Source organism: Coregonus clupeaformis, unplaced genomic scaffold (genome assembly GCF_020615455.1).
Source record: "Coregonus clupeaformis isolate EN_2021a unplaced genomic scaffold, ASM2061545v1 scaf1267, whole genome shotgun sequence".
NCBI classification, from domain to species: domain Eukaryota; kingdom Metazoa; phylum Chordata; class Actinopteri; order Salmoniformes; family Salmonidae; genus Coregonus; species Coregonus clupeaformis.
The window spans coordinates 77,501-98,343 of record NW_025534721.1 but is presented as its reverse complement, the minus strand read 5'-3'; the positions used below and the strand labels follow the sequence as shown (position 1 = coordinate 98,343).

General features: G+C 45.5%; 1 pseudogene and 1 gene segment (V, D, J or C); one reads left to right on the top strand and one right to left on the bottom strand.

Annotated features, from left to right (window-relative positions):
- Window positions 1-3,590: 3,590 nt before the first annotated feature.
- LOC121560576 overlaps window positions 3,591-20,843 on the bottom strand; it is a 26,228-nt pseudogene continuing 8,975 nt past the window's right edge.
- The window catches only part of LOC121564267, a 26,335-nt gene continuing 11,443 nt past the window's right edge, over window positions 5,952-20,843 (top strand). Inside the window, 2 exon segments of the V gene segment in view lie at window positions 5,952-6,054; window positions 6,249-6,573. Coding sequence covers window positions 5,982-6,054; window positions 6,249-6,573 — 398 coding nt within the window.

Below are 20,843 nucleotides of genomic sequence, written 5' to 3'. Positions count from 1 at the left end.
CCACCACGGCACACATATCTCCTGGCGGCTCCCTATCTAGGCGGTATGACTCCCGTCGCCGCTCCGTGAGTGTGATGTCATCTCCAATCACAAAATCATTGTTTTTAGTTCCCATAACGGTGACTGGTTATTCCTTATCTTCCATTTCTACTGCAGTGATAGATTCCGGATCAGAGGGGAACCTTATAGATAGGGAGCTGGTTTCTGAATGGGGGTTGCCCACCGTGCCACTGCCATCTCCGCTACACGTCACCTCATTGGACTATAAACCCCTTGGGTCAGGCACCATTATGCACGTCACTCTCCCCATCACCATCACCATTACCACACTACCGGAGCACCACGAGGAGCTGTCATTCCACATCGTCACGTCACCCCTTCACCGGATCGTCTTGGGATTGCCCTGGCTCAGACTACACAACCCCTCCATCAATTGGATCACCAAGAGAATCACAGCCTGGTCCACCTCATGCCGGAAGACCTGACTGCCGGTGGTTTGTTGTTCCTCGTCATTGGAGAGTCCGGAGTACGCCCTCCAACCCAACATTCCACGTGAGTATGCAGATCTCTCCGATGTCTTCTCTTCATCTAAGGCTACGTGTCTCCCTCCTCACAGGCACTGGGACTGCGCCATTGACCTGCTGGAGGGACAACACCCCCCAAAGAGTCACATTTACCCCCTTTCCATGGCGGAGACTGAGGCCATCTAGAAGTATGTGGTGGAGACCCTGACACAGGGGTTCATCAGATGCTCTACCTCTCCTGCCTCCGCCAGCTTCTTCTTCGTGGCCAAAAAAGATGGAAGACTGAGACCATGCATTGACTACAGGGGGCTGAACGCAGTCACCACCAAGTACCGGTACCCCCTCCCTCTGGTTCCGTCGGCTATCGAGCAGCTACGAGGGGCCCGGTACTTTACCAAGGTGGACCTGAGGAGTGCCTACAACCTGATCCGAATCCGGGAAGGAGACGAGTGGAAGACGGCATTCAGAACTACCTCAGGCCACTATGAATACTGTGTCATGCCCTACGGCCTCGCCAAAGCACCATCTGTGTTCCAGTCCTTCGTCAATGACGTGTTCCGGGACATGCCGAGTAGACAGATGGTGGTGTACATCGACGATATCCTGATCTACTCGGCTACGTTCGAGGAGCACGTCCGAGCTGTCCTACTCCGCCTCCGGGAACACAGCCTGTTGGTGAAAGGGGAGAAATGGAATTCCACCAACAGGCCATCTCCTTCCTAGGATACAGGATCAGTCCTGAGGGGGTGTTCATGGAAGGAGTGAAGACGGATGCCGTCAGGTCATGGCCAGTTCCCACCACCATCAAGGGCCTACAGAGCTTCCTGGGCTTCGCCAAGTTCTACTGGCGTATAATCAGGTCCTTCAGCTCCATAGCCGCCCGCTCACCTCTCTCCTTAAGGGTGGGCCTCAGAAGCTGACCTGGAACCCTGAGGCTGACACTGCCTTCAAGAGGCTGAAGGAGAGGTTCACCGCAGCGCCCATCCTAAAACACCCAGAACCATTTCGTCCTTTCATCCTGGAGGTGGACGCATGAGAGGAGGGCGTTGGTGCGGTCCACTCCCAGCGGCACGGTAAGCCAGAAAAAATGTATCCCTGTGCCTTTTTCTCAAAAAAGCTTACCCCTGCAGAGAGGAACTATGGAGTTGGAGAAAGGGAGCTGTTGACAGTGGTCCTCGCTGTGGAGGAATGGAGACACTGGCTGGAAGGGCAGTCCATCCATTCCGGAATCTTACTGACCACCGGAATTTGGAGCACTTACGGGCAGCGAAACGGATGAACTCTCGTCAAGCCAGGTTGGCCCAATTTCTTACTCGATTTCAATTCATTCTGTCCTACCACCCAGGATCCCAGAATGCGAAAGTTGACTCACTCTCCAGGATGCACCATACCGGAGAAAGGAAGGATCTGGGGGGTCCAATCCTGCCCTCATCTCTCATCGTTGCACCTGTTGTTTGGGATGTGGACAAAGACATCTGCCTGGCCAACGGCCCTCCGGGGCGCAAGTATGTACCCAACAGTGTCCGTGACCGCCTGCTGATCTGGGCGCACACCACCCTTATGGCAGGGCACTCTGGTATTACGCGCATCCTGCATTCTCTAGCACAAAAGTACTGGTGGCCCACCTTGGCTTCTGATGTGTCCCGCCATGTCAACTCCTGTTCCGTATGTGCCCAAGCGAAGACACCTCGACCCTGGCCCCTTGGACACCCATCCAGACCGATGCGACCGCTGTCGATGAGTGGTTCCACAGGGCCGGACAGGTCTGGGACGCCGCCCATGTCCATCTCCAGAGGGCCATTCGTCGGCAGAAGGACCAAGCCGACCGCCACCGCAGTGAGGCCCCTGTATTCGAGCCTGGGGATCATGTCTGGCTGTCCACAAAAAACCTCCCTCTCCGTCTGCCCTGCAAGAAACTGAGCCCCCGGTTTGTGGGGCCGTTTAAGGTCCTCCGAAAGATAAATGAGGTATCGTACCGGCTGCTCCTTCCCCCCCATGTCTCACCCACTTTTCATGTGTCTCTCCTCAGGCCGGTGGTTCCTGGTCCTCTGGCGGATGGCGTACCCCGGGGTACGCCTCCTCCGCCCCTGGACATTGCCGGGAGTCCGGCGAATGCGGTGAGGGATCTGCTGGACTCCAGGTTCCGTGGGGGACGGCTCCATTAACTGATGGACTGGGAGGGGTATGGTCCTGAGGAGAGGAGCTGGGTTCCAAATGGGGACGTTCTGGACCCCAACCTAATTCGGGACTTCCACCGTCGCCGCCCTGACCAGCCCGCTCCTCGTCCTCGGGGTCGTCCTCCTGGCCGGCGACGTCCAGCGGCTGGAGCCGCGCGTCCGGGGGGGGTACTGTTACGTCTCCTCCCGTTGCTCTCCTCCGGCGCTCTGATTCGCCGGTCTACTGAGCCACCGGTCTGAGCGAACCACCTCGGCAACACCGGAATGGAAACCCAACGCACCCTAATCACCTCCAGCGCACCTACACCTCATCATCTCATCACTACCCCTATTTAACCCTGGACTGTTCTATAGGATTTTGTGTGTGATTGTTTTGCTTGGTGTCATGTACTCTATCTTTGTTAACTCTCTTTGTCATTTTTTAAGTAAACCTTGACCTTGTTAATTCCTGCGTCTGCGTCCTGCCTCTTTGTATACTCAGTACTGATGCTACAGTATAACAGGATAATTCAGTTGTAGAAATGATTGGAGAGTATTTGATGTATCAGATGCCCTTTTAAATCTGTTTAAAAACATGAGAGTAGCTATATGCTACAATGCTAAATAATGAAAGAAGCTGATTGATCTAAATTAGTATGAAATGTGCTGCCTATTCCTGAGATAGTGATCACTGGAATCATGATTAAACAAACTCTTGGGGTTATATTTCAATCAAAACAAACTATTTCAGCTCAGAGGCAAGAAGACATGCATAACTTAATCTCAAAATAGTTCATTTAGCACACAGCACTGCTGATATTTCTCACAATTATACTTTAACTTTCAGCTCTAAAACACTATTTTCTTCACTAACAACATGTGGTGACTCTCTATTTCCCTACAATGGCTTCTAGACACTACAGTGACTTCTCCGGAAGGCGGCTGAATCACTGGTGTCGTCGTGGGTGACCCTGCAGGTGTACACCTCTCCCTCTTCCCAGAGTGCCTTGCTCAGGGTTAGGGTGCTACTGTGGCTGTAGAGTTCGCCCTTCTCTTCTTCTGTGATGGTCAGGACCCCCTCCGTCACCTCCTCCCCGTCACCATCGCCCCCTGGGGGTGGCCGAGCCCCCGGAGAGCTGCTCAGAGGACGGGGGGAGCAGAGACACTGTGAGCCTGACAGAGGGACCAGCTGGAGGAGAGGAGAGAGGAGGGTCAGCTACTACTACTCTATAATGGAATAAATTAGGAGAGGAGAGGAGAGGAGAGGAGAGGAGAGGAGAGGAGAGGAGAGGAGAGGAGAGGAGAGGGTCAGCTACTATTGCTACTGCTACTGCCACTACTACTGCTACTACTACTACTACTACTACTACTACTACTACTACTACTACTACTACTACTACAGCTACTACTACTACTACTACTACTACTCTATAACATTAGGAGAGGAGAGATGAGAATAACTGCCGGGGGAGGGGGGAGAAATGACCCTGGCCATGTCTGAATACCTATACTACTGTACTAAATAGTATTCGAAAAAATAGTGTTTTCTAGTATTTGAAATGTCAAACATAGTACTCCGAATGCGTCCGCTAATGCGCGATTGCATTGACTCTAGCCATTCGTTCATTTTTGTACAGCGTGGCATTTTATCTGATTATCAGCTGTTGCCAAACACGTGAGTCAGAAAAGACGAGTGAATTCTACTTGATTAAACGCCAAAATGAGTAAGCAGTTTAAGTATATAATAGGCTAATGTGGGTATTAGGACACGGCCACTGTGTTATCAGTGAACAAAACCATTTCAGATTGACAGTAAATAGTATAAACAACTAGCTACAGTACAGAGAACAACCGAGAACAACAGAGAACACCCAAACACTTCATCTATGAAGAAAAAAAAGATACAAGTCTGGACACATTTTTTGACAAAACATGTAAGGTACATTCATGCTCTACAGTTTAGCCTTCAAAGAGCAACAGGTTATGCCTAGTCCTAGACTAAAAAGCACTTTTTATGGAGATTCTACATTGAGTTTACTTTTTACTCCAAGACCAGGCTTATTCTGTGTCTAGGAATCCGCCCCTAAATCTAGAAAGACATGCAGTAAACACATACCATATATAGTCTGGATATCATTTAATATTCACAATGTAAAATCTGACATGAAATATCCATTTTAATTTATGTCAAATCTACTCTGAGATACAAGCCCAAAACGACCTCAAAATACTATTCAAAATTATAGATGTCGGTGTTAACATCTACCATGAATACAATACAAAACTGTTTGTTTTACTATAGAAATAGTAGTTGCTACATCTCAACAAAACAATGAGCTGATATGCAACACTTTATATCAAAATGTGCTCTTTTTAAATAACATGTTATAATACTTATGGTTTTATTACCAAATAAACTTGGTTTTATGTGAACAATTCTCTCACTTTGGTGACTCTGCCCTCTACCAATATACCAATCTGTCCACAGAAATCTCTGAAAAGATATAGCCTAAAAGTCTTTCCTCTGGAGAAGATGATAACATCTCATAACGTTGTTCAATAGCATGATTACATTTACTTTTATCAGAGAAGAAAGATAAAAATGGACTTAGTTTTCAGCACCAGTTTTGTGCCGCTTCTAAAAGTCCACCACAGTGATTCATTCTGGTGAAGTCTCCATACAAAAACCTCCTCCACACAAGAGTGAGAACCTCCACACACAGTGCACTCTAAGTACCACCCCAATAGTACTGAAGTACGAGTATAATACAATAGGGACTGATAGTACTGAAGTACAATAATAATACAATAGAGACTGATAGTACTGAAGTACAAGTATAATACAATAGGGACTGATAGTACTGAAGTACTAGTATAATACAATAGGGACTGACAGTCCTGATGTACTAGTATAATACAATAGGGACTGAAAGTACTGAAGTACTAGTATAATACAATAGGGACTGATAGTACTGAAGTACTAGTATAACACAATAGGGACTGATAGTACTGAAGTACTAGTACAATACAATAGGGACTCATAGACCTGGGTTGTGAGTATAATCCACTGAAGAACGCAGATCATTAAATGTTCATCTTGAATTACGGATTTACAGTAGAAGTTATTTAAAACATGATAAAATCATCAGTATAATCTGAAACATAGTTAACAGTTGAATGTGGGTCCTAACCAGGAAGAATATTTACATAGGAAACTTTGCATAGACAGCACATGCTTCAGTGTTCTGGTAGTGTTTATATCCCTGTGAGTTTAACACTTCATGACTGAGAGCTGTCCTTCATGACAACAGAACCCACAACAACCATGACTTTTATCACCATCTTCTTCTGGACACTTGCTTTCTGCTTTCAAGGTTAACATTTTCAGAATTTAATGTTGAATATCATATACCTTTACACAAAGGAACAATTTCTATTAATGTTAATATTTAAAACTATTACATCTACACAAAAGTTTAATGTATATTAATCTGATTTTCTTATTCAGAACTATTGTTTACTATATGTAATATTCATTTCATTTAAATGTTTATATTCTATTTTTCAGAATCCAGAGGACAGGTCACTGTGTCTCAGACTCCTGCAGTGGAAACTGTTCTCCCAGGACAGACAGTCTCTCTGAACTGTAAAACCAGTATTAATGTGTATCAAGCAGGTTACTCTGATGCCCGTCTAGCCTGGTATCAACAGACACCTGGAGGAGCTCCTAAACTCCTTATATACCATGCTAAAACACTTCAGTCTGGGACTCCATCTAGATTCAGGGGTAGTGGATCTCATAGTGACTTCACTCTGACCATCAGGGGAGTCCAGGCTGAAGATGCAGGAGATTACTACTGTCAGAGTTTACACAACCCCAACAGTGTCTGGGTGTTCACACAGTGATACAGAGCCGTACAAAAACCTCCCTCAGTCAGACTCCACAGTGACTGTACTGCTACAGCTGGGACCTACTGCAGGGGCTGAGGGGAGGAGATGATCCAGTACAATGACACAGTGTGTAGTAGAGCTGAACAACATTTGTATAGAGTATTTCATGGAGAACCATGAACCCATCTATCTACAACAAGTTTCAAATCTGGTATCTTCTGAAACAGACTTCCTGACAGACCATGATGCTGTTAGTTTAGTAACCAACACAAGCCCTCTAACACATCACTGTACCTTATATCAGTTAGCAGGATGGCCATCCTTAACTGTGAGGTCACAGACTCACTGGTACATTTGTTTATGAGGACATCTTAGGGCCACTGCCATTATATTTAACACTTTATTCACCCTACAGAGTCATGGACAATACTGTCTGAGATCACAGAACTGTATTTTATAGAATATTCTCAACACAATAAAATAGCAGGTTTAAAAACATGTTCAGACAGTGATCAGCAGCCCTCCAATCTGGGATTTAAAATCATCAATCAGAATTACATTATATTTTTTGTCCTTTTGCAAAGTGTTGCAAGATGATGGAGCAGTTAAGCTCAAAAGAAATACAAATAATAAACCCCAATGATTTTTCCACAACCCATGTCCAAATTACTTGCACGCTTGCTTAAACCCTGGGCGCACGTTGGAGCTCAAAATAAATTGACGACATACATAAAGTCCCGAAGTCCACCCCACATTTGTAGTTACTCACTACTTGTAGATAATGCCTCAGCAAAGTATAGCAGTTCCGTGCAGGTGTCCTCACAAGATCCACAGCAAACACAGCTATCAATGCAGCCAGTACTCGGTAGCAGCAACAAACAATCCGAACTCGTTGATCGTCACAAGCAATTCTCTCCAAGTCTTGCACGATGCTAGACTAAACTCTAGGATGTCGAATGTCTCAACAATGCGAAGGCAGCTTCAGTATCCACTAGGTCTGTCTTAACGAAATAATAACACTCTCTTATAGAAATAAAATCAGGATTTCCCTTCAAAACTCTGTAGGTATGGTTTTGTTCTCTCTTTATTTTTTTCCTTGAGTCGTTTTCCTTCACCAACCCCACTAACGTCTCTCCTCTCCCTTCTTTCAACCTTTCCCTCTCTTTCCTTTCCCAGCAACCAGTCCACTCTCCCATTGGCCACAACTTAACAAGCTACCTCATTGGTCAAAACTTTAACAAGATACGTGGGAAACTTAAACTTAAAAGTAAACCAACCTATTCACTTGTACATTTTTTAAACATTGCTTCAAAAGAAATGCATTAACGACATTTCAAATTAGGAGCAATTCGATCACCTTTTAAATCTAATACTAATTAATTATAACAAATAAACTCTATACTTGGTTTTAGCAAGGGTATTACACAAATAAAGCTATCCCCAGTTAAATTGGAGCACAGCTCATGAGCCCACCGCCTGTACTGCTCACACCTAATCCAGTCCCCACCTGTGATCGAAAACTGGGGGAGAGATGCCAATTGAAAAGCTCTTTCTAAGAAACTTAGCTAGCTATATAGTTATATTACATAAAATGCTGTGTAAAATAGCTAAAAGGCTATAAAGTAACATTAACTGTAAAGCTATCAGTCACTAGATGAAACATTTACAACTGCAATTAAGTTACGTTATATTTTTAATGTATTTTACGTCAGACGATCTGGTAGTATAGTTGCTAGCTAGCACTCCTAGCAGCTTATGCTAACTAGCTAGTTGGCTAGCATTTACCGCTAGTGAAGTTTCAAGCTAGCACATTAGCATAAACTAGCGCTAACTGGGCTAGTCATTGTCTAAATGACTGGTAGAAACACATTTATAACCATAAAGGGGTATCTAGCCCCCAGGGGCCAGTTACCCCCCCCAACACACTCATCCAACATATTAGTATTTTACTCAATAAAAAAAAATCTTCTCTCTAAACAAGTGGATTATTTATCTTAAGGATTTCCTTCTTGTATATTTAAAACTATTGTAGATCTAACTTCATTGGAATATATCTACAACTTTTTAAAAATTTCAAAAGATTTGATCAACTTACCGCAAAATCGTTTTGTTGAAATATCTCCAAATGTTGTGATCACAGAGAGGACATTTTTTATGTAGATAGTGTATGTAGTGTAGATGTCACCTGTGCCTATGTGTGCTTTATTTAGAATTTATTTATTTAGAATGATTTTATATGTATTTATTCCAAACATGTGCTGTGTTTTGGTTTCTTTCTTATTTCCTTATTTGATTGACTTCCTTTGAACTGGTTAACACATTTTGAGTGTTCTTCTAGTTGAGTGAATGAGTGTGTTAGTTAGGGACCTGAGCCACGACCCCCACACTTGAGGACTATTGGGGTTAATGAGCTGCCCCTGCACAAAGGCAGCTCTCAGACAGTGTTCAGGAGATTCAAGCCAGCAACGGGAGAGGACAGGTGCCACAGGCTGTGCTCAGCCACACCACACCACTGCTGCGTCTGGGGAGAGGAGACCGGATGAGTGTGACCCTGCTCGGGAAGAGCCGAACGGAAGACCCTACTTGGGATGAAGAGCCGAACGACGTGTGAGTGCGTACCAATGGTTTCCAGTATGATGACGTTACTGATGAAGCTTTCTCTGCCCTCTCCAGACGTGGCCTGCTACGACAAGACCGCTGAGGTCACGACTACCGCATCGGAATCCCATGATGCCAACGCTGAAGCCACGAATTCTCCATGACAAACAACTATGGACTCTAGCGTGTAGGCCTATGTGGTGGCCGGGCCTGTCCTTGTGTTTTGTTCTGTGTTGCTTTTATCCTGTAAACCCCCTTTTTAATCCTGAGAAAATATATGAAAGAGCCATTAACACTGTCTGTCTGTTGGTGTGGTATTGGGATTGAAAGAACTTTGTTTTTTGACATATAAGTGTCTCATGCATGTCTCATTCACAGATCTTAAAGTCAGTAACCTGCTCATGAAAATAGTTAATATAATGCTAGATGATCACATCAATATTTGGTTGTGAGGTTCATATGGGAACTTGTTACATATATATGCATTTGGGATCTTGCTAACGGGTGCCTCCGCACATTGACTCGGTACCGGTACCCCCTGTATAGAGCCTCGCTATTGTTATTTTACTGCTGCTCTTTAATTTTATTTTGTATTTTTTTAGGTATTCTTTCTTAAAACTGCATTGTTGGTTAATGGCTTGTAAGTAAGCATTTCACTGTAAGGTGTTGTATTCGGCACATGTGACAAATAAAATGTGATTTGATTTGATTTGAAATTAAGAAATATTTACGTAAAATCACATTTTGTACCTCTTATGGACTACTGGTATTATGGAATGATGACTGGTATTGTTTTTAAACCTTCAAATAACTTTTATATGAACTTTCAGCTCAGGACAAATATAACCAGTCACAACCAAAGAGATCCTATTATATTCAACAAAAATATAAACACAACATGCAACAATTTCAACACTTTTACTGAGTTACAGTTAATATAAGAAAATCAGTCAGTTGAAAAAAATTCATTAGGCCCTAATCTATGGATTTCACATGACTGGGCAGGGGTGTGTTTCGGAGGGCATAGGCCTCCGAAACACACACTGTGGAGCCAAGCCCAGCCAATCAGAATGAGTTTTTCCCCACAAAAGGGCTTTATTACAAATATAAACACTCCTCAGTTTCATCAGCTGTCCGGGTGGTTGGTCTCAGACGGATGTGGATGTCCTGGGCTGGTGTGGTTACACTTCATCTGTGATTGTGAGGCCGGTTGGATGTACTGCCAAATTCTCTAAAACAACGTTGGAGGCGGCTTATGGTAGAGAACTTAACATAGAAATATCTGGCAACAACTCTGGTGGACATTCCTGCAGTCAGCATGCCAATTGCCTGCTCCCTCAAAACTTGAGATATTGTTTTGTATGACAAAACTGCACATTTTAGAGTGGCCTTTTCTTGTCCCCAGCACAAGGTGCACCTGTGTAATGATCATGCTGTTTAATCAGCTTCTTGTTATGCCACACCTGTCAGGTGGATGGATTATCTTGGCAAAGGAGAAAAGCTAACTGACAGGGATGTAAACAAATTTGCACACAAAATTTGGGAGAAATACGCTTTTTGTGCGTTTGGAACATTTCTGGGATCTTTTATTTCAGCTCATGAAACATGGGACCAATACTATACATGTTGCGTTCATATTTTTGTTCAGTGTACATATGTCATTCTATGGTCACAACCATGATGATTATGACGATGATGATGGTCATGTAATCTGAATGATTGCCTTCTAACCATATTGTCACATCACAGTTGACCTCATCTACTGATCAGTGTTCCATGTCACTGTCTCTTCCCCCTCAGCACCTGCAGTAGATCCCGGCTGGAGCAGTACAGTCACTGTGCAGTCTGACTGAGGGAGGTTTTTGTACGGCTCTGTATCACTGTGTGAACACTGGACCACTATGGTAACTCTGACAGTAGTAATCTCCTGCATCTTCAGCCTGGACTACACTGATGGTCAGATTGAAGTCACTCCCAGATCCACTGCCACTGAATCTAGATGGAGTCCCAGAGAAGAGGGTGCTTCCATAGTAGACCAGTGCTTTAGGTGTTTCTCCAGGTTTCTGTTGATACCAGGCTAAACATGGTTTACCTGAACTCCAACAGTCAGGATACACATTACTGCTGGATTTACAGTTCAGAGAGACTGTCTGTCCTGGGAGAACAGCTTTCACTGCAGGAGTCTGAGTCACAGTGTACTGTCCTCTGGATTCTGAAACAGAGAAAACAAATATCCCCATGCATTAATAACACATTTTCAACAACCTTTTAGTTCACTCAAATGATTTACTTTTCATTAAACAAACACGAAACTTAGTTTTCTTTACCCTTGAAGCAGAGGGCAAGTGTCCAGATGAAGATGGTGATAAAAGTCATGGTTGTTGTGGGTTCTGTTGTCATGAAGGACAGCTCTCAGTCATGAAGTGTTAAACTCACAGGGCTATAAATACTCCCAAACCACTGAAGCATGTGCTGTCTTTGAAGAGCATCATCACTATGCAAATAGTATTTTGGTCTTCTCCCCATCCACCATTATTCAGTAAACTTAGACCACTAAGTATCCATCAGATTAGAACTGAGAGTCCATTACAATCTGATGATCTTACTCCCACAACTGTAACCTAATAATCATAATCCATGATAATATCTAAATAAATTAAGAAAATAAAAAGCGAATAAATAGAATGACTATTATTGTTTTAAAGGCTATCACATATGATCACTATCAATGTTGTTTAGCAAGACAATACCATAATTAATGCTGGAGAAAATGTTTGTAAATGTCATATACATATCATGTAACTAACGAACATATATAAATGTGTCTGTTGATTGGTGTTATGGTAATATGGTATGGTAACATATTGATACCTATGGAAAAGAGGAATATTGGTCAGTTTGCACCTCCCTGTGATCATTGTTAATGTGTCACCCCCTGCAGGGAGAGTAGTGTTAGTGCAGTGAGCTGTGTGGACTGAATACTGGACTACTGGACTACTGGACTACTGGACTATTGGACTGACACTGAGAGAAGAGGGGATCCACTGTGCAGGACTGCTACTCTGTTCCTGACTGAGTTCAGCTCCCTCCCTCCTCTCCTGTGTCTCTGATCAGACACACTGGGACTCTGTAGACCAGCATTACAATACATGAAACCCAGCATCTCCTCTGCATCTTAAGATTTCATTTGATTAATTTATCCTTTATTTAACCTGAGAAGTCACATTGAGATAAAACATATTCCAAGTGAGCTCTGGCCAACAGAGCAGCATCCACTCAGTATACACATGAGACACAACACAAGGGAAAGTAACTGAACTGAATGACTACTGACCCGTAGCACTCACTTCTGTCATTATGAAGTGCTTTGAGAGGCTAGTTAAGACCACATCATCTCCTCCCTCCCTGGCACACTCAACCCCCTCCAAATCACCTACCGCCCTGACAGATCCACGGACGACGCAATCACTATTGTATTGCACACTGCCCTCATCCACCTGGACAAGAGGAATGTGAGAATTCTGTTAATCGACTACAGCTCGGCCTTCAATTCCATAATGCTCTATAAGATCACCACAAACCTCACGGCCCTGGGTCTGAACTCCTCCCTATGCAACTGGGTCCTGGATTACCTGACGGGCTGCCCCCAGGTGGTGAAGGTAGGCAACACTTCCTTCTCGACACTGATTCTCAACACGGGAGCCCCACAAGGGTGCGTACTCAGTCCCCTCCTGTACTCCCTGTATACCCACGACTGCGTGGCCTCACACAGTTCCAACTCCATCATCAAGTTCACTGATGACACAACAGTAGTAGGCCTGATTACCAACAATGACGAGACAGCCTACAGGGAGAAGGTAGGCACTCTGATGGTGTGGTGCCAGGTTAACAACCTCTACCTCAGGAAAACAAAGGAGCTGATTCTGGACTTCAGGAGGAATCAGGCTGGGCACGCCTCCATCCTCATCAACGAAGCCTCAGGTACTCCTATATGCTTAATTTAGAGTTATTTAATTAACTTTAGTTGTGATACAAACGTTGGGCTATATGTTCTGATTTTTAGTACATTCTAAGGCTGCATGACTCTAATGATGATTTGAAAATAGTTGCATGAAAGGCATGAGCTCTGCTTTGTTTTTTGTGCAGGCTGTACACACTTCATCAGTCTCTAATTCACAATCTGACAAGCACTTGATAATGCCTAGAATTTCCTGGCGGCATCCCCTTTGTGTGGCCGTAATACCCCCTTCAAAAATCCACGCCTTTTGCGGCCAGTGGCCGGCTCTCAGTCATGAAGTGTTAAACTCACAGGGATATAAACACTCCCAGAGCACTGAAGCATGTGCTGCCTATGCAAAGTTTCCTATGTAAATATTCTTCCTGGTAAGGACCCACATTCAACTGTTAACTATGATTCAGATTATACAGATGATTTGATCATGTTTATGTTAATCAGTAATTCAAGATTAACATTTAATGATCTGCGTTCTTCAGTGGATTATACTCATAACCCAGGACTATGAGTCCATATTGTATTATACTAGTATTTCAGTAATATCAGTCCCTATTGTATTATACTAGTACTTCAGTACTATCAGTCCCTATTGTACTATACTTGTACATCAGGACTGTCAGTCCCTATTGTATTATACTAATACTTCAGTACTATCAGTCTCTATTGTATTATACTAGTACTTCAGTACTATCAGTCCCTATTGTACTGTTAACCATGATGTCCTTCTGGAAACTGGAGAGGTGGGTTGGCCTCTCCGGTCCAGTTCTAAATTGGTTTAGGACCTTTTTAACGGGTTGAGAGTTATTTTACATATCACATGTTCGATTTTGGGTCCGGTACTGTTCAGTTTTTATATGTTACCCCTTGGCAGCGTTATCAGAAAGCACAGCATTGATTTTCACTGCTACGCAGACGATACACAACTTTACATTTCTGTGTCACCAGAGGATTTTAGCTCCACGGATAAATGATTAGACTGCATTAGTGATTTACATATTTGGATGGCTCACTCTTCCTCCATCTAAATCAAGACAAGACCGAGATAGTTATTGTTGGAGCCAAAGCACAGAAAGAGAATCTGGTCGAACTTTTTAATTCACGGGCAATAAAGATTAAACACCAGTTAAAAAAACCTAGGTGTTATTTTAGATTCTGAACTAAATTTATAATCACACATTAGGAATGTGACCAAAATATCTTTTTACCACCTGAGGAACATTGCCAAGGTGAGGCCATTTCTCTCTCAGGCTGATACAGAGAGACTCATCCATACTTTTATTACAAGCAGGCTTGTCTACTGTAATGCTCTCCTGTCTGGTCTATCCAAGAAAGCCATTGGTCAACTGCAAAACATACAGAATAATGCAGCACTGGTACTGTCCAAGACCAGACGGAGAGCACACATTACACCGGTTTTAAGGTCTTTGCACTGGCTGCCTGTGAGTTTTAGGATTAATTTTAAGATTGGTTTTTAAATCAATCCACGATTGTGCACCCCAACACATGTCAGACATGCTTTTAAGTTATGTACCCAGTAGGTCCCTCAGGTCCTCTGGCACTGGCCTTTTAACTATCCCAAAGCCTAGTACAAAGAGAAATGGAGAGACAGCCTTTAGTTATTATGCCCCCAGCCTCTGGAATAGCCTGCCAGAGAACGTGAGGGGGGCCGAAACTGCGGACATATTTAAAAGAGATCTTAAAACACATATTTTTTACTTTGCTTTTCCTTTGGGTGCTTTTTTATTGTTCAGTTTGTCATTCTTTTGTTTTTTATCTTATGTTTGTTATGTAGAAAATATTTCAGCTTTTATTTTCATAGATTTTTATTAGTTTTTTCCGGTAAAGCAAATTGCGTTGCATTTCATGTCTGAAATGTGCTATATAAATAAAGCTTGATTTGATTTGATTATACTAGTACTTCAGTACTATCAGTCCCTATTGTATTATACTAGTACTTCAGTACTATCAGTCCCTATTGTATTATACTAGTACTTCAGTACTATCAGACCCTATTGTATTATACTAGTACTTCAGTACTATCAGTCCCTCTTGTATTATACTAGTACTTCAGTACTATCAGTCCCTATTGTATTATACTAGTACATCATTACTATGAGTCCCTATTGTATTATACTAGGACTTCAGTACTATAAGTCCCTATTGTATTATACTCGTACTTCAGTACTATTCGGGTGGTACTTAGAGTTTACTGTGTGTGAAGGTTCTCACTCTTGTGTGAAGGAAGTTTTTGAATGGAGACTTCACCAGAATGAATCACTGTGGTGGACTTTTGGAAGCGGCACAAAACTGGTGCTGAAAAATAAGTCATTTTTGGACTTTCTTTTCTGATAAAACAAAATGTAATCATGCTATTGAACAACGTTATGAGATGTTATCATCTTCTCCAGAGGAAAGACTTTTAGGTTATATCTTTTCAGAGATTTCTGTGGACAGATTGGTAGATTGGTAGAAGGGAGAGTCACCGAAGTGAGAGAATTGTTCACATACCACCAAGCTTATTTGGAAATAAAACCATAAGTATTCAAACATGCAATTTCAAAAGTGCACATTTTAATATACAGTATTGCATGTCAGCTCATTATTCTGTTGAGATGTAGCAAGTACTATTTCTATAATGAAACCAACCGTTTGTATTGTATTCATGGTAGATGTTAACACTGACATGATTTAAAGGGGAACCTCATCTATAGTTTTGAATAGTATTTTGAGGTCGTTTTGGGCTTGTATCTCAGAGTAGATTTGACATAAATTAATATGGATATTTCATGTCAGATTTTACATTGTGCATATTAAATGATACTGTATCCAGACTATATATGGTATGTGTTTACTGCATGTCTTTCTAGATTTAGGGGCGGATTCCTAGACACAGAATAAGCCTGGTCTTGGAGTAAAAAGCAAGCTCAACGTAGAATCTCCATAAAAAATGCTTTTTAGTCTAGGACTAGGCTTAACCTGTGTCCGGGAAACCCCCGGTGTCTTGTTGCTCTTTGAAGGCTAAACTGTAGGCTAAAAATGTGTCCAGACTTTTTTCGTTTGCCTATTTCTTCATAGATGAAGTGTTTGGGTGTTCTCGGTTGTTCTCGGTTGTTCTCTGTACTGTAGCTAGTTGTTTATACTGTTTACTGTCAATCTGAAATGGTTTTGTTCACTGATAACACAGTGGCCGTGTCCGAATATGTCACGGTTTACTAAGCCAGAACCCAGAAGCAGACCAGGACAAGGTAGGTTGAAACAAAGGTGAGTGTTTATTTAATAGATCCACGAGTGAGGCTGAATAATCCAGGGAACAGAGCGGGTGGCGTGGATGGGTTGTTGAGGGTGCAGTGGTAGGTCCAGTAATGGCTCGGCAGCCGCCGACCATCAGGCAGAGGTTGGGTGAAGGTTCCGGATGAGTGACTGCAGATGGAACAAAACGGAGGTAAGTACAAAACAAGCAAACAAGGTGCAAAACAACAAAACTAACGCTACATGCTCTAAGGCTGATCCACTGATAAACATACTGTTCATGGCTAACGATCCGGCAGGGAATGGATGTTAGGACAGAGCCTAAGAAGGGTGATGATCAGGACCAGGTGTGCAGATTGCTGATGGGATGCAGGTGCGGAAATCAAGAGAGCTCCCGCCTAGCAACGTTGCCCGGCAACCAGGCAGGGAGCGTTCCAGAACCCTCGGGAAACTGGAGATCCCGAGCAGAAAAACTAATACACAGACAGGAACCGACTCAGACTGCCGGAATCGTTACAGTACCCCCCCTCCAACGAACGCCACCGGGCGGACTCCCCGGAGCGCCAGGATGGAGGCGGTAGAAGTCACGAATGAGGTCAGCATCTAGGATCTGTCGCCGCGAATCCAACTCCTCTCTTCAGGACCATACCCCTCCCAGTCCACGAGATACTGGAAACCCCGGCCCCGCCGTCTGGAATCCATGATGCGTCGCACCGTGTAGGCAGGACCACCTCCGATCATCCGAGGAGGAGGAGGAGGAGGCAGAGGAGGCAACAGAGGACTGAGGAAAACAGGCTTGAGGCAGGAGACATGAAAGGTGGGATGGACTCTGAGCGTCCTCGGTAGTTTGAGTCGAACTGCCACCGGATTGATCACCTTCTCCACCACAAACGGACCAATGAACTTCGGTGACAACTTCCTAGACTCAGTCCGTAAAGGAAGATCCCGTGTGGCCAACCAGACCCTATCTCCGATGGTATAGGTGGGAGCGGGGATCCGGCGACGATTCGCCTGGAGCTGATACCGGTCCGAAACTCTAAGGAGTGCCTTTCTGGCCCGATGCCAGGTCCGGTGGCAACGACGAATATGGGCCTGAACAGAGGGCACTGAGAGCTCCTTCTCCTGAGAAGGGAACAAGGGAGGTTGGTAGCCATACAGGCACTGGAAGGGAGACATCCCAGTGGCAGATGTAGGGAGAGTATTGTGGGCATACTCAACCCAAGGCAACTGAGAGACCCAGGAGGTGGGGTTGGAGGAGACAAGGCAGCGTAGCGTGGATTCCATCTTCTGGTTGGCTCTCTCCGCCTGACCATTAGATTGGGGGGTGAAAACCAGATGTGAGGCTGACTGTAGCTCCAATGGCCAAACAGAAGGACTTCCAGACAGCAGAGGTAAACTGAGGGCCACGGTCGGAAACGATATCACTGGGCAAACCGTGGACCCTGAAAACCTCCCTAACCAGGATCTCGGACGTCTCCGAGGCAGAGGAAGCTTGGCAATAGGCACAAAGTGGGCGAACTTGCTGAATCTGTCCACGATAGTCAGAACGACCGTGTTCCCCTCAGAAGCGGGCAACCCAGTGACAAAGTCCAGGGCCAGATGCGACCATGGTCGCGGGGGAATAGGAAGGGGTGAAGTAGTCCAGAGCTGGGCCGATTGGTACTCTTATTCTGCGCACACACTGGACAGGCAGCAACAAAACCCCGAGTATCCTCGGCCATGGCAGGCCACCAAAAACGTCTGCGAAGAAACGCCATCGTCCGAGCCACGCCAGGGTGACAAGCCATCTTGCTGGCGTGGGACCATTTGAGGACAGCAGGACGAACCGACTCAGGCACAAACAACCGACCGGGTGGACCGTTACCGGGACCGGGCTGCGTCCGAAGGGCCGCCATCACCTCCTCCTCAATCTTCCACATAACTGCTCCCACGACGCAGTTCCGGGGAGAATTGTCTCGGTCTTGGACCCACTCTCTTCCGTCTTGGAGAACATCCGGGACAAGGCGTCCGCCTTGCCGTTCTTAGATCCAGGTCGGAACGTCAGGGAAAAATTGAATCGTCCGAAAAACAACGCCCACCTGGCCTGACGGGAGTTGAGACGTCTAGCCGATTGCACGTAAGCAAGATTCTTGTGGTCAGTCCAGACAATAAACGGTTGCTCCGCCCCCTCCAACCAGTGGCGCCACTCCTCCAAGGCAAGTTTCACCGCGAGAAGCTCCCGGTTACCCACATCGTAATTCCTCTCCGCAGGCGAAAGGCGTACGAGAGTAGTAGGCGCAGGGATGGAGTTTACTGTCCGTGGAGCATCGCTGCGACAGGATGGCGCCAACTCCCACATCAGACGCGTCCACTTCAACGACGAACTGACGGGCCGTGTCCGGTTGAGAGAGAATCGGTGCGTTGGTAGAATCGCCTCTTCAAATCCAGAAACGCTCGATCCGCCTCCGGATTCCACTTGAAGGTCCTGATACTGGAAGTCAAGGCAGTTAACGGAGCGGCCACACGGCTGTAATCCCGGATGAATCTGCGGTAGAAATTCGCAAACCCCAAAAATCTCTGGAGCTGCAATCTCGTACCGGGCTGGGCCCATTCCAGAACCGCTCTAACCTTCTCCTGGTCCATCCTAATCTCTCCCCTGGAGATGATGTACCCGAGAAAGGATGTCGTGTGGGCGTGAAACTCGCACTTCTCGGCCTTCACGAACAGGCGATTCTCCAACAATCGCTGCAGAACCTGCCGGACATGCTGGACGTGGTCGGAAGGTTCCTTCGAGAAGATCAGAATGTCATCCAGGTAAACAAACACAAAGAGACCGATCATATCTCTCAGGACGTCGTTCACCATACTCTGGAATACCGCTGGAGCATTGGTCAGTCCAAACGGCATCACCTGATACTCGAAGTGACCCATCGGGTGTATTGAAACCCGTCAACCACTCGTCCCCCTCTCTGATCCGGACCATGTGATACGCATTGCGTAGGTCTAGCTTGGTGAACACCGTAGCACCCTGTAAGGAGTCGAAGGCAGAACTCATCAAGGGCAGGGGATACTTGTTCTTGACCGTGATGTCATTCAACCCCCGATAATCAATACACGGTCGAAGAGAGCCATCCTTCTTACCCACAAAGAAGAATCCTGCCCCCAGGGGTGATGACGAGGGACGAACGAGACCAGCAGCTAGGGACTCCTTGATGTAGGTCTCCAAAGCCTCACGTTCAGGTCGGGAGATACTGTATAACCTTCCCTTGGGGTAGACAGCTCCAGGGAACAGGTTGATGGCACAATCATATGGTCGGTGGGGAGGAGTGACAGAGCCTTCTGCTTACTGAACACTTCCCCAAATCGTGATATGTCTCGGGAACCAGGGACAAATCTGGGGGTTTAGCCTCAATCACCTGACTGGGAACCGAATGGGGACAGGCAGTCTTGAGACAGTTAGCATGACAATCAAGGCTCGAACTCGTTACCTTGCCCGTCACCCAATCGAACGTGGGATTGTGTTCCTTCAGCCAGGGGTATCCAAGGACCAGAGGAACATGGGAAGACGGCAGAATGAAGAATGAAATCATCTCCGAATGATTCCCCGACAACAGCATCTTAACCGGTTCAGTCCTCATCGTGATACGTGCCAGACTACTGCCGTTCAGAGTGGTCGCTCAATGGCTTCCGGCAATTGCTCCTTGGAAAGCCCCAGCTGTTCCACCAACTCGGCATCAAGAAAGCTTCCATCGGCACCTGAATCGATCAAAGCGTTAATCGCTAAGCTCTGATTCCTGTTCATAAGGGTGGCCGGGAAACGGGGTCTGACAGAGGTATTGAGAGGTCGAAACTGGCTCGCTAAAAGTCCTCCCAACTTTAGCGAGCCGCGCAGTTTGACGACCGCCGGGAACAGGTGGCGAGGTAATGTCCCGAACCACCACAGTAGAGGCAACAGTTAGTCCCTACGTCTGAGTTGGCGTTCCTCCTTGGTTAACCCGTGCCGCCCTACTTGCATTGGTTCAGAATCGGGAGACAGGACCTCTCCACTAATCCTGTGTGGTGGACGATGATCGACGTATTCTGGTCCAATCCCCGACCCGACTGGAACCTGAGAAGCTGATCGATTGGACGGAACCCATTGCTTCTCCCTCCTTCGCTCTCGGACTCGATTATCCACCCGAATAGACAAGGCTACCAAGCTGTCCAGGTCACTAGGCTCCGGATAGGAGATCAACTCATCCTTGAGCTGCTCCGACAGACCCTGGTAAAAGGCCGCTTGCAGAGACTCCTCATTCCACCCACTCTCCACAGCCAACGTCTTGAACTCGATCACGAAGTCGGCCACGCTGCGAGTTCCTTGGCGAAGCGAAAACAGGCGCCTAGCTGCGTCCCTCCCTCGGACGGAATGGTCGAAGAGCTTCCTCATCTCGG